The sequence below is a fragment of the Phallusia mammillata genome, chromosome 2 (assembly GCF_965637545.1).
Source record: "Phallusia mammillata chromosome 2, kaPhaMamm4.hap1.1, whole genome shotgun sequence".
NCBI lineage: Eukaryota > Metazoa > Chordata > Ascidiacea > Phlebobranchia > Ascidiidae > Phallusia > Phallusia mammillata.
In genome coordinates this window covers 10,684,974-10,696,963 of record NC_137253.1, presented here as the reverse complement: position 1 = coordinate 10,696,963, position 11,990 = coordinate 10,684,974, and the positions used below count along the sequence as shown (strand labels likewise).

The following is an 11,990-nucleotide window of genomic DNA, read 5'->3' as shown; positions in this document are numbered from 1 at the left end:
AACTGCCTTCCATGCGTTTTTGTGTCCTGTTAGTTGTTGGCTCTTTAGGTTTAGTGTGACTAATTGATTTGGTTGTGTACAGCATTTTAATTTCCACATGTTTACAGGTTGGCAGTCTTTGATGTTTTGACGAGCTCACCAATCTCCACCAATTCGTGGTCAACAACCGGCATTCCTCAACTTCAAATAATTACTTGTATGTTAACATAGGAGTCTGTCGTGGGTCAACCGGGTTTGCGGAATTGTTAGGCTTAACTTAGGTTAACTGGCGCTAGGGCTGAGTGATCTATTCTTTGTCCGAGGAGAAACCGTGAAGGAGTTTCTCCACGGTCAAGGAATGGTCCAAGTCAGTAGGAGTGCTACTAATGTCAGCAAGTCGGCGCTAGGGCTAGAATAAGAGTAGCACTCGTTAACTAGGGTTAGGTTAGGTAATATAGGTAGGGTACGTTTGGGATTCGCGCGCCACGTAGGGCTTTAGCTTAGATCGACATTTAGCTAGGTGTGGCGCGTTGCTAAATGGCTTTAGCTAAAATAAGGTGCACATAGAAACACGGCTTGGGCATGGCCTCCACCGCATTGCATTGGCCGCGGTGCAGACGACACGTAGTAGGGACACCGCTATTCCCAATGATAGCCCAGGCTCGTGGGCCTGAGGGGACCGGCTTTGCATATAGCCCGAAAAGTTTCGTGAGCCATCCTGGTAGGGCGCAAACTGTCGTTACATTTTTTCCCCAGCCCTGCCTCTGCGTAAAACATTTGGGTCCTTTCAGGGGGGACTCTAAGGGCAAGGAACAGTGTCTTTATGTTGTTGAGTTATACGTCTTAAATGTCACTGTTTCTTTCAAACAAACGGTCGCGCCTATGTTAACTGTAATTGTAGGGATGTTGTGGATTTTTTTTCGGGTTTTGACCAGCCTTTTTATCCATGCTTGTACATCCGTTTCAAAGCTTTTTTCAATAAGAAAAAGACGCGAATCGGATTTCAAGCATGCGCTAATAACTCCTGTTTTTCGCGACGTAACATTTATGGTGACAAAATTTCGCCTCACAAAAAGTCCCACATGCCCTGTTTTGCTGGTCAAGACCATTTTTGTACTTGTGGATTTAGCTTAACTGTATTACTTTACTAACTTCAGTTCCGTATATCCTGCTTGACCCGACCACTCAGTCATTTTTTGGGCTGTGGCATTATGGGTGGTTGTAAAACACGACAGACTCACTTTCTACTTTTAATAGGCTATTTTGCGGCGATTGTATGCAGTGCAGTTAGTTGAGGCAAGCATATATTGTGTACTTTTACGTCGGCGGCGCAGGGACGATGGCGGTTCCAACGTTTTTTCAGGATATAGATTAAACAACGAAACAGAAGAACAAACCATTTTAAACTCCATTAAGAGTGACGATCTTGCCAGTGCTTGATTTTCTAAATCATTTTCAAATTAAGTAATTTCTTTGACTAATCTAATCGAAATGTGATTTTGCTGTCGATTTCCCTTTTTCACAAACAAAACTGTGTGCGTGTTCCACTTTTTCTATCCTTTTATTTCTTTTTAGCTAGACCAGATCTTGGGGGGTGTTGTGCCTTTTACATCAGCCTGAAAGGTTCCTTATTATACTTGTGTGTGTTTATCATGCTTTACTCTCGCCCGTCGCACGCTCTAACCGTGCGAACCGCCATCGTCAAGCGTTAGTGCAGTTGCAACACAAGTCAGTTTTTGCTGTTGTCAAATGCCAAGTGGACTAGAGTTAAATTGTATGTTGTTTGTTGTTTATTACTTGTTTTGCTGGAACCTTATTTTGTTTTGCTTTTCAGGATCGTTTTGCCATGCCAAAATTTCCAAAATGTTGGTTTGTTTTGATACGTTTTGAAAAACTGTTGTAAACACATGCAGTGCAATCCAGGAAGTTCAGGTAGTTTGAGTTTTACTTATTAACCTTTGATGTTTTCTTTTACAGCGAATTAGCTTTCTTGTTTTCCACAGGTTTAAACTTTATTTTTTGTTTTTCAGGTGTTATAGTCATTATTTGTAATTAATATTTTTAACATTTTTTTGTTTTTCAGGTTTTAGTAACAAATTTCAATTAGAATTTAATGCAAATTGTTTTGTTTTACAGGTTTTAGTAATAATTTGTAAATAGATTTTAATAGAAATTGTTTTGTTTTTTCAGGTTTTTGTAATAAATTCGAATTGTATTTTAATCAAAATTGTTTTGTTTTTTAGATTAGGTTTTAGGGAACATTCATTAGTAGGATCTAATTAAATTTGATGTATTTACCAGGGAGTCGAACCGCTTGTCATAAGGGTTCAGGTTCGGTTCGGGTTCACTTGGTTTTGTTTTTAAGGGTTCGGTTCAGGTTTTTAAAAATGTTTATTTTCGGGTTCGGGTTTTGTTCCGGTTTGGGCAAATTATCCGGTTCGAACCGGTTTACGGTTTTTAAACCGGTTCAAATTTTTATTTGTTTTCATTTAATTCTAAAATCATTGTCTGGCCTTATCAAACTCTAAAAAAAATTTGCCCGTGCACTGTTATTTTTGACACGCCGTATAAGTGTTATCTCGCGTATTCTTCACTGCGCTGTTTCTTAAAAATATCACAAAATATAAAACAGACTGCATTATTTACTGGTTCGGTTCCGGTTCGGGTCCAACGCCAAACAAAATATGGGGTTCAACTCCGGTTCGGGTTTTTGGAAAATCGTATTAGCGGTTCGGGTTCGGTTCGGGTTTAATGAAATTAACCGCTCAAACCGGTTCGCGGGTTCGGGTTCAGTTCCGGTTCGACTCCCTGGTATTTACACATATCATGTTTGCGTTGTTAAGTATCTGTGTTTGATTAATGCTCTTTTTCAGGTTCATCAAACTTTTATTTGTTTGCAGGTTGTAGGTTTTGTCAATTCAGTTCTGTATGTAAAATCTTCAACTTATCTGTTTTGAATATTGCTGTTTTATGTTTACAGGTTTTTAGGTTTTACAGGGCCAATTCAGTTTTAGTAAAATTATTGTTACAACTAAATGTGTAAAAACACACTTATTTTGCATGTTTCGTAATCTTAGTTTATGGAAGTTAATGTATTTTCCTTTTCTTGCAGGTTTCATACAACTTTGTATTTGTTTTTCAGCTTTCCCTTTGGGATTTTAATTAAACTTAGTATAGAAAATTAAGTTTTATATTTCCACAGGTTTCTGGTTTGTCATTTTTACTGCTGAAATAGAGTAAACACAGAAAAAAACAAGCTTTTTATTATCACACGTTAAGTACGTATACGTCAATTTCTGTTTTTTGTTTCAATGTGCCAGAAAAAAAAGTTTCCGTAAATCTTCTGTTTCTTGCTTTCATTTACAAAATAACTATCTTTTTTCTTTTCATTAAATTAAATTAATTTCTATCTATTTTCAGATGCTTAAGCGGACAGTGACGCCATGCCTGGGATCCGGAAACAACAATCACAGTTTCGTTCAGAGATAAGGGAAGCGAGGAAAAGGTAACTATATTACTTACTTGAAAGAAATATATATGAGTAAAATAGTACGTCGTGTGATTAACCTTAATACCGCGTGGAATTAAAATTTATTACTCAGCTATGTTTGTTGTGATTGCTTCTGTTTTAATACGATTTTTTTTATGTTGCAGACTACTAACCTTTGATCTCGGCACAACGACAAGCACTTTTACTCGTGGAAAACTCATCTTGACGTCATCGACCTGCAGCAACATCAGATTACGTCGCGGACAATCGCACTCATCACTTTGTCTCATCGTTGCCATTCAGAATCTCGTCATCGCAACATCTTACGTCACGGCGATGAAAAGTACGTTACGTCACGCATATGATGATGCTGATGTACCGCCCGACTATCCCCGTTCTGGGCAACTCCCTATCACAATAAACAACGTCGCATTGACTAATTAATTAGAGGCAACGTCAAGCTACGGTTCCATCTCAATGGCACCATCCTTGTCCTGGACAACAAGGAAGGTTTTCTGGAGTCTCGAAATGAAAATGCACAGCGGTGCGTGTGTAATATGCGTTCCGAGGATGCGTATGAAAAATGTTTTATGTGCACTGCACAAAACCAGATGTATAATATAACATCGGGCATGTATAATATACGCCTGCTAGCGGTTTGAAAACAAATATCGTTACATACACGCCTATATTATTTGTACTACGTGTTCTGCACCTTTAGTATGTACACAATAACCGATTTTCATGATAAAACTGTGTTGCTTTGAGGCATAGTTGCTTATCGTGGAGTTATATTTCCGACTTTGGTTAACGTTTCTGTGAGATGTATGGAGCAATATCTATGAACATTCTTAATGTAGTTTTCTTCCAAACTGCTGTATCAATAATTTTTACATGTTTGTTACATCACCAAGTTTTATTTGAGAAGTTTAGCGTTTTTGAAACTTTCCCGCTGATTTCCACTAAGTTCATATGCATTTTTACCGGTTTTATTGCTAATAACATTAGTTTACCTCCGGTGCCATTTTGTCCACTTCTCACTTTACACAAAAGCTTGTTTGCTAATAATCCCTTCCCAAATTTGCCTTTTTGTTCACCTGCAGTTTCTGCTGTACTTATCAACCAAAGGCCATCGATCACGTGACTTGTGTTATTTGTTGCTTTAGTCGTGTTTGTCTTTTCCAAGCCGTTCGGCAGCGTGTGCTTGGTTCAAACATTCACCCGGACTGCCATGATAAAATTCAAAAATTGTAGCCGTTATCACTGCGTGTGTTTGCTTTCTATAAACTGTTTGGCTTCAAAAGTTTGCGTGTTTACTATTATATCATTACGTATGTTGGTTCATCTTTTCAATGCGTTCACAAATGATAGCAAGTGTGTGTTAACTTTATATTTTAGTTTAAGCTTGATATTTCAATGGACTGTTGAATTTATTTGCGACTTTGTACATTTACTTCTAAACTAAAATACAATATTAAATCAGCTGTCGTGGTCTTTGTGTCGAGTTTAAGATGGTTGTAAATCCAGAAAACAAAAATAAAAGTAAATATGAAAGTACAGAGTGTTAAGCTGTTATCACAAACAAAGTTGCAATATTTGTGCTACCATGTAGGCAAACCAGTTTTAGCGTTTCTGCTCGCATATCTCGTTGTTAACACAAAGTATCAGTGAAGATGAACATACTGGTACTGGTCAATCTGGCGATCCCTGGCTTCGAAGCTGACATGTGCAGCATACGAGGCAGGCAACGGTGCTTGTGATTCCACTTTCGGCGGATTCTTGAGCACTGAGCCTGCGTAGCTCAGTTGGTAGAGGTCGAGTCCCTCAAAGACTTATATTGTGGGTTCGAATCCCACCGCAGGCTAGATTTTTAGATTATTCTACCCAACCCCTTGCCATATGGGGTGAATGCTTGGTGACCGACTGATTCGGTACTGCACCTTAAATGGGCCTAGCGCACTGTGATTAACACAAAGTAACAAACAATATAATGTAAGGATAAAACCGGTTTAAACCAGTTTGAAACTGGAATATTCCGGCGAAAACCCACCGAAAATCGAATTTTTCTTGAATTTTTTGATCCCCCAAAATCGAAAAAACGGAAAGGCTATAGCCTTAGGGTTTTATCGAAAATCGGGTCAAAATTTACGATTTTCAAATCCGGTTTAAACCGGTTTGGAGGTTCGGCAGGAGGCAGAAACCGGTTTAAACCAGTTTGAAACTGGAATATTCCGGCGAAAACCCACCGAAAACCGGATTTTTCTTGAATTTTTTGACCCCCCAAAATCAAAAAAACGGAAAGGCTATAGCCTTAGGTTTTTATCGAAAATCCTTAGGGTTTTATCGAAAAGCGGGTCAAAATTTTCGATTTTCAAATCCGGTTTAAACCGGTTTGGAGGTTCGGCAGGAGGCAGAAACCGGTTTAAACCAGTTTGAAACTGGAATATTCCGGCGAAAACCCACCGAAAACCGGATTTTTCTTGAATTTTTTGACCCCCCAAAATCGAAAAAACGGAAAGGCTATAGCCTTAGGGTTTTATCGAAAATCGGGTCAAAATTTACGATTTTCAAATCCGGTTTAAACCGGTTTGGAGGTTCGGCAGGAGGCAGAAACCGGTTTAAACCAGTTTGAAACTGGAATATTCCGGCGAAAACCCACCGAAAACCGGATTTTTCTTGAAGTTTTTGACCCCCCAAAATCGAAAAAACGGAAAGGCTATAGCCTTAGGTTTTTATCGAAAATCGGGTCAAAATTTTCGGTTTTCAAATCCGGTTTAAACCGGTTTGGAGGTTCGGTAGGAGGCAGAAACCGGTTCAAACCGGTTTGAAACTGGAATATTCCGGCGAAAACCCACCGAAAACCGGATTTTTCTTGAATTTTTTGACACCCCAAAATCGAAAAAACGGAAAGGCTATAGCCTTAGGGTTTTATCGAAAATCGGGTCAAAATTTACGATTTTCAAATCCGGTTTAAACCGGTTTGGAGGTTCGGCAGGAGGCAGAAACCGGTATAAACCAGTTTGAAACTGGAATATTCCGGCGAAAACACACCGAAAACCGGATTTTTCTTGAATTTTTTGACCCCCCAAAATCAAAAAAACGGAAAGGCTATAAGCCTTAGGGTTTTTACGAAAATCGGGTCAAAATTTTCGATTTTCAAATCCGGTTTAAACCGGTTTGGAGGTTCGGCAGGAGGCAGAAACCGGTTCAAACCGGTTTGAAACTGGAATATTCCGGCGAAAACACACCGAAAACCGGATTTTTCTTGAATTTTTTGACCCCCCAAAATCGAAAAAACGGAAAGCCTTAGGGTTTTATCGAAAATCGGGTCAAAATTTTCGATTTTCAAATCCGGTTTAAACCGGTTTGGAGGTTCGGCAGGAGGCAGAAACCGGTTTAAACCGGTTTGAAACTGGAATATTCCGGCGAAAACCCACCGAAAACCGGATTTTTCTTGAATTTTTTGACCCCCCCCCCAAAATCGAAAAAACGGAAAGGCTATAGCCTTAGGGTTTTTTCGAAAATCGGGTCAAAATTTACGATTTTCAAATCCGGTTTAAACCGGTTTGGAGGTTCGGCAGGAGGCAGAAACCGGTTTAAACCAGTTTGAAACTGGAATATTCCGGCGAAAACCCACCGAAAACCGTATTTTTCTTGAATTTTTTGACCCCCCAAAATCGTAGGGTTTTTACGAAAATCGGGTCAAAATTTACGATTTTCAAATCCGGTTTAAACCGGTTTGGAGGTTCGGCAGGAGGCAGAAACCGGTTTAAACCAGTTTGAAACTGGAATATTCCGGCGAAAACACACCGAAAACCGAATTTTTCTTGAATTTTTTGACCCCCCAAAATCAAAAAAACGGAAAGGCTATAGCCTTAGGTTTTTATCGAAAATCGGGTCAAAATTTTCGGTTTTCAAATCCGGTTTAAACCGGTTTGGAGGTTCGGCAGGAGGCAGAAACCGGTTTAAACCAGTTTGAAACTGGAATATTCCGGCGAAAACACACCGAAAACCGGATTTTTCTTGAATTTTTTGACCCCCCAAAATAGAAAAAACGGAAAGGCTATAGCCTTAGGGTTTTTTCGAAAATCGGGTCAAAATTTACGATTTTCAAATCCGGTTTAAACCGGTTTGGAGGTTCGGCAGGAGGCAGAAACCGGTTCAAACCGGTTTGAAACTGGAATATTCCGGCGAAATCCCACCGAAAACCGGATTTTTCTTGAATTTTTTTACCCCCCAAAATCGAAAAAACGGAAAGCCTTAGGGTTTTATCGAAAATCGGGTCAAAGTTTTCGATTTTCAAATCCGGTTTAAACCGGTTTGGAGGTTCGGCAGGAGGCAGAAACCGGTTTGAAACTGGAATATTCCGGCGAAAACACACCGAAAACCGGATTTTTCTTGAATTTTTTGACCCCCCCCCCAAAAATCGAAAAAACGGAAAGGCTATAGCCTTAGGGTTTTTTCGAAAATCGGGTCAAAATTTACGATTTTCAAATCCGGTTTAAACCGGTTTGGAGGTTCGGCAGGAGGCAGAAACCGGTTTAAACCAGTTTCAAACTGGAATATTCCGGCGAAAACACACCGAAAACCGGATTTTTCTTGAATTTTTTGACCCCCCAAAATCGAAAAAACGGAAAGGCTATAGCCTTAGGGTTTTTTCGAAAATCGGGTCAAAATTTTCGATTTTCAAATCCGGTTTAAACCGGTTTGGAGGTTCGGCAGGAGGCAGAAACCGGTTCAAACCAGTTTGAAACTGGAATATTCCGGCGAAATCCCACCGAAAACCGGATTTTTCTTGAATTTTTTTACCCCCCAAAATCGAAAAAACGGAAAGCCTTAGGGTTTTATCGAAAATCGGGTCAAAGTTTTCGATTTTCAAATCCGGTTTAAACCGGTTTGGAGGTTCGGCAGGAGGCAGAAACCGGTTTGAAACTGGAATATTCCGGCGAAAACACACCGAAAACCGGATTTTTCTTGAATTTTTTGACCCCCCCCCAAAATCGAAACAACGGAAAGGCTATAGCCTTAGGGTTTTTTCGAAAATCGGGTCAAAATTTTCGATTTTCAAATCCGGTTTAAACCGGTTTGGAGGTTCGGCAGGAGGCAGAAACCGGTTCAAACCAGTTTGAAACTGGAATATTCCGGCGAAAACCCACCGAAAACCGGATTTTTCTTGAATTTTTTGACCCCCCAAAATCAAAAAAACGGAAAGGCTATAGCCTTAGGGTTTTTTCGAAAATCGGGTCAAAATTTACGATTTTTAAATCCGGTTTAAACCGGTTTGGGGGTTCGGCAGGAGGCAGAAACCGGTTTAAACCAGTTTGAAACTGGAATATTCCGGCGAAAACACACCGAAAACCGGATTTTTCTTGAATTTTTTGACCCCCCAAAATCGAAAAAACGGAAAGGCTATAGCCTTAGGTTTTTATCGAAAATCGGGTCAAAATTTTCGGTTTTCAAATCCGGTTTAAACCGGTTTGGAGGTTCGGCAGGAGGCAGAAACCGGTTTAAACCGGTTTGAAACTGGAATATTCCGGCGAAAACCCACCGAAAACCGGATTTTTCTTGAATTTTTTGACACCCCAAAATCGAAAAAACGGAAAGGCTATAGCCTTAGGGTTTTTACGAAAATCGGGTCAAAATTTATGATTTTAAAATCCGGTTTAAACCGGTTTGGAGGTTCGGCAGGAGGCAGAAACCGGTTTAAACCAGTTTGAAACTGGAATATTCCGGCGAAAACCCACCGAAAACCGGATTTTTCTTGAATTTTTTTACCCCCCAAAATCGAAAAAACGGAAAGCCTTAGGGTTTTATCGAAAATCGGGTCAAAGTTTTCGATTTTCAAATCCGGTTTAAACCGGTTTGGAGGTTCGGCAGGAGGCAGAAACCGGTTTGAAACTGGAATATTCCGGCGAAAACACACCGAAAACCGGATTTTTCTTGAATTTTTTGACCCCCCCCCAAAATCGAAAAAACGGAAAGGCTATAGCCTTAGGGTTTTTTCGAAAATCGGGTCAAAATTTACGATTTTAAAATCCGGTTTAAACCGGTTTGGAGGTTCGGCAGGAGGCAGAAACCGGTTTAAACCAGTTTGAAACTGGAATATTCCGGCGAAAACACACCGAAAACCGGATTTTTCTTGAATTTTTTGACCCCCCAAAATCGAAAAAACGGAAAGGCTATAGCCTTAGGGTTTTTTCGAAAATCGGGTCAAAATTTTCGATTTTCAAATCCGGTTTAAACCGGTTTGGAGGTTCGGCAGGAGGCAGAAACCGGTTCAAACCAGTTTGAAACTGGAATATTCCGGCGAAAACCCACCGAAAACCGGATTTTTCTTGAATTTTTTGACCCCCCAAAATCAAAAAAACGGAAAGGCTATAGCCTTAGGGTTTTTTCGAAAATCGGGTCAAAATTTTCGATTTTCAAATCCGGTTTAAACCGGTTTGGAGGTTCGGCAGGAGGCAGAAACCGGTTTAAACCAGTTTGAAACTGGAATATTCCGGCGAAAACACACCGAAAACCGGATTTTTCTTGAATTTTTTGACCCCCCAAAATCGAAAAAACGGAAAGCCTTAGGGTTTTATCGAAAATCGGGTCAAAATTTTCGATTTTCAAATCCGGTTTAAACCGGTTTGGAGGTTCGGCAGGAGGCAGAAACCGGTTTAAACCGGTTTGAAACTGGAATATTCCGGCGAAAACCCACCGAAAACCGGATTTTTCTTGAATTTTTTGACCCCCCCCCCAAAATCGAAAAAACGGAAAGGCTATAGCCTTAGGGTTTTTTCGAAAATCGGGTCAAAATTTACGATTTTCAAATCCGGTTTAAACCGGTTTGGAGGTTCGGCAGGAGGCAGAAACCGGTTTAAACCAGTTTGAAACTGGAATATTCCGGCGAAAACCCACCGAAAACCGTATTTTTCTTGAATTTTTTGACCCCCCAAAATCGTAGGGTTTTTACGAAAATCGGGTCAAAATTTACGATTTTCAAATCCGGTTTAAACCGGTTTGGAGGTTCGGCAGGAGGCAGAAACCGGTTTAAACCAGTTTGAAACTGGAATATTCCGGCGAAAACACACCGAAAACCGAATTTTTCTTGAATTTTTTGACCCCCCAAAATCAAAAAAACGGAAAGGCTATAGCCTTAGGTTTTTATCGAAAATCGGGTCAAAATTTTCGGTTTTCAAATCCGGTTTAAACCGGTTTGGAGGTTCGGCAGGAGGCAGAAACCGGTTTAAACCAGTTTGAAACTGGAATATTCCGGCGAAAACACACCGAAAACCGGATTTTTCTTGAATTTTTTGACCCCCCAAAATAGAAAAAACGGAAAGGCTATAGCCTTAGGGTTTTTTCGAAAATCGGGTCAAAATTTACGATTTTCAAATCCGGTTTAAACCGGTTTGGAGGTTCGGCAGGAGGCAGAAACCGGTTCAAACCGGTTTGAAACTGGAATATTCCGGCGAAATCCCACCGAAAACCGGATTTTTCTTGAATTTTTTTACCCCCCAAAATCGAAAAAACGGAAAGCCTTAGGGTTTTATCGAAAATCGGGTCAAAGTTTTCGATTTTCAAATCCGGTTTAAACCGGTTTGGAGGTTCGGCAGGAGGCAGAAACCGGTTTGAAACTGGAATATTCCGGCGAAAACACACCGAAAACCGGATTTTTCTTGAATTTTTTGACCCCCCCCCCAAAAATCGAAAAAACGGAAAGGCTATAGCCTTAGGGTTTTTTCGAAAATCGGGTCAAAATTTACGATTTTCAAATCCGGTTTAAACCGGTTTGGAGGTTCGGCAGGAGGCAGAAACCGGTTTAAACCAGTTTCAAACTGGAATATTCCGGCGAAAACACACCGAAAACCGGATTTTTCTTGAATTTTTTGACCCCCCAAAATCGAAAAAACGGAAAGGCTATAGCCTTAGGGTTTTTTCGAAAATCGGGTCAAAATTTTCGATTTTCAAATCCGGTTTAAACCGGTTTGGAGGTTCGGCAGGAGGCAGAAACCGGTTCAAACCAGTTTGAAACTGGAATATTCCGGCGAAATCCCACCGAAAACCGGATTTTTCTTGAATTTTTTTACCCCCCAAAATCGAAAAAACGGAAAGCCTTAGGGTTTTATCGAAAATCGGGTCAAAGTTTTCGATTTTCAAATCCGGTTTAAACCGGTTTGGAGGTTCGGCAGGAGGCAGAAACCGGTTTGAAACTGGAATATTCCGGCGAAAACACACCGAAAACCGGATTTTTCTTGAATTTTTTGACCCCCCCCCAAAATCGAAACAACGGAAAGGCTATAGCCTTAGGGTTTTTTCGAAAATCGGGTCAAAATTTTCGATTTTCAAATCCGGTTTAAACCGGTTTGGAGGTTCGGCAGGAGGCAGAAACCGGTTCAAACCAGTTTGAAACTGGAATATTCCGGCGAAAACCCACCGAAAACCGGATTTTTCTTGAATTTTTTGACCCCCCAAAATCAAAAAAACGGAAAGGCTATAGCCTTAGGGTTTTTTCGAAAATCGGGTCAAAATTTAC

The 11,990-nt window shown here is 40.2% G+C and overlaps 1 protein-coding gene across 1 annotated transcript; it reads left to right on the top strand.

Annotated features, from left to right (window-relative positions):
• Positions 1 to 3,183: 3,183 nt before the first annotated feature.
• On the top strand, positions 3,184 to 4,947 carry LOC145214406 (uncharacterized). Its single transcript, XM_080082918.1, has 3 exons — positions 3,184 to 3,257; positions 3,400 to 3,484; positions 3,634 to 4,947. The coding sequence occupies exons 2-3, from the start codon at positions 3,423 to 3,425 to the stop codon at positions 3,911 to 3,913; spliced, it is 342 nt and encodes a 113-aa protein (XP_079939044.1). The 5' UTR covers positions 3,184 to 3,257; positions 3,400 to 3,422; the 3' UTR covers positions 3,914 to 4,947.
• Positions 4,948 to 11,990: the final 7,043 nt, after the last annotated feature.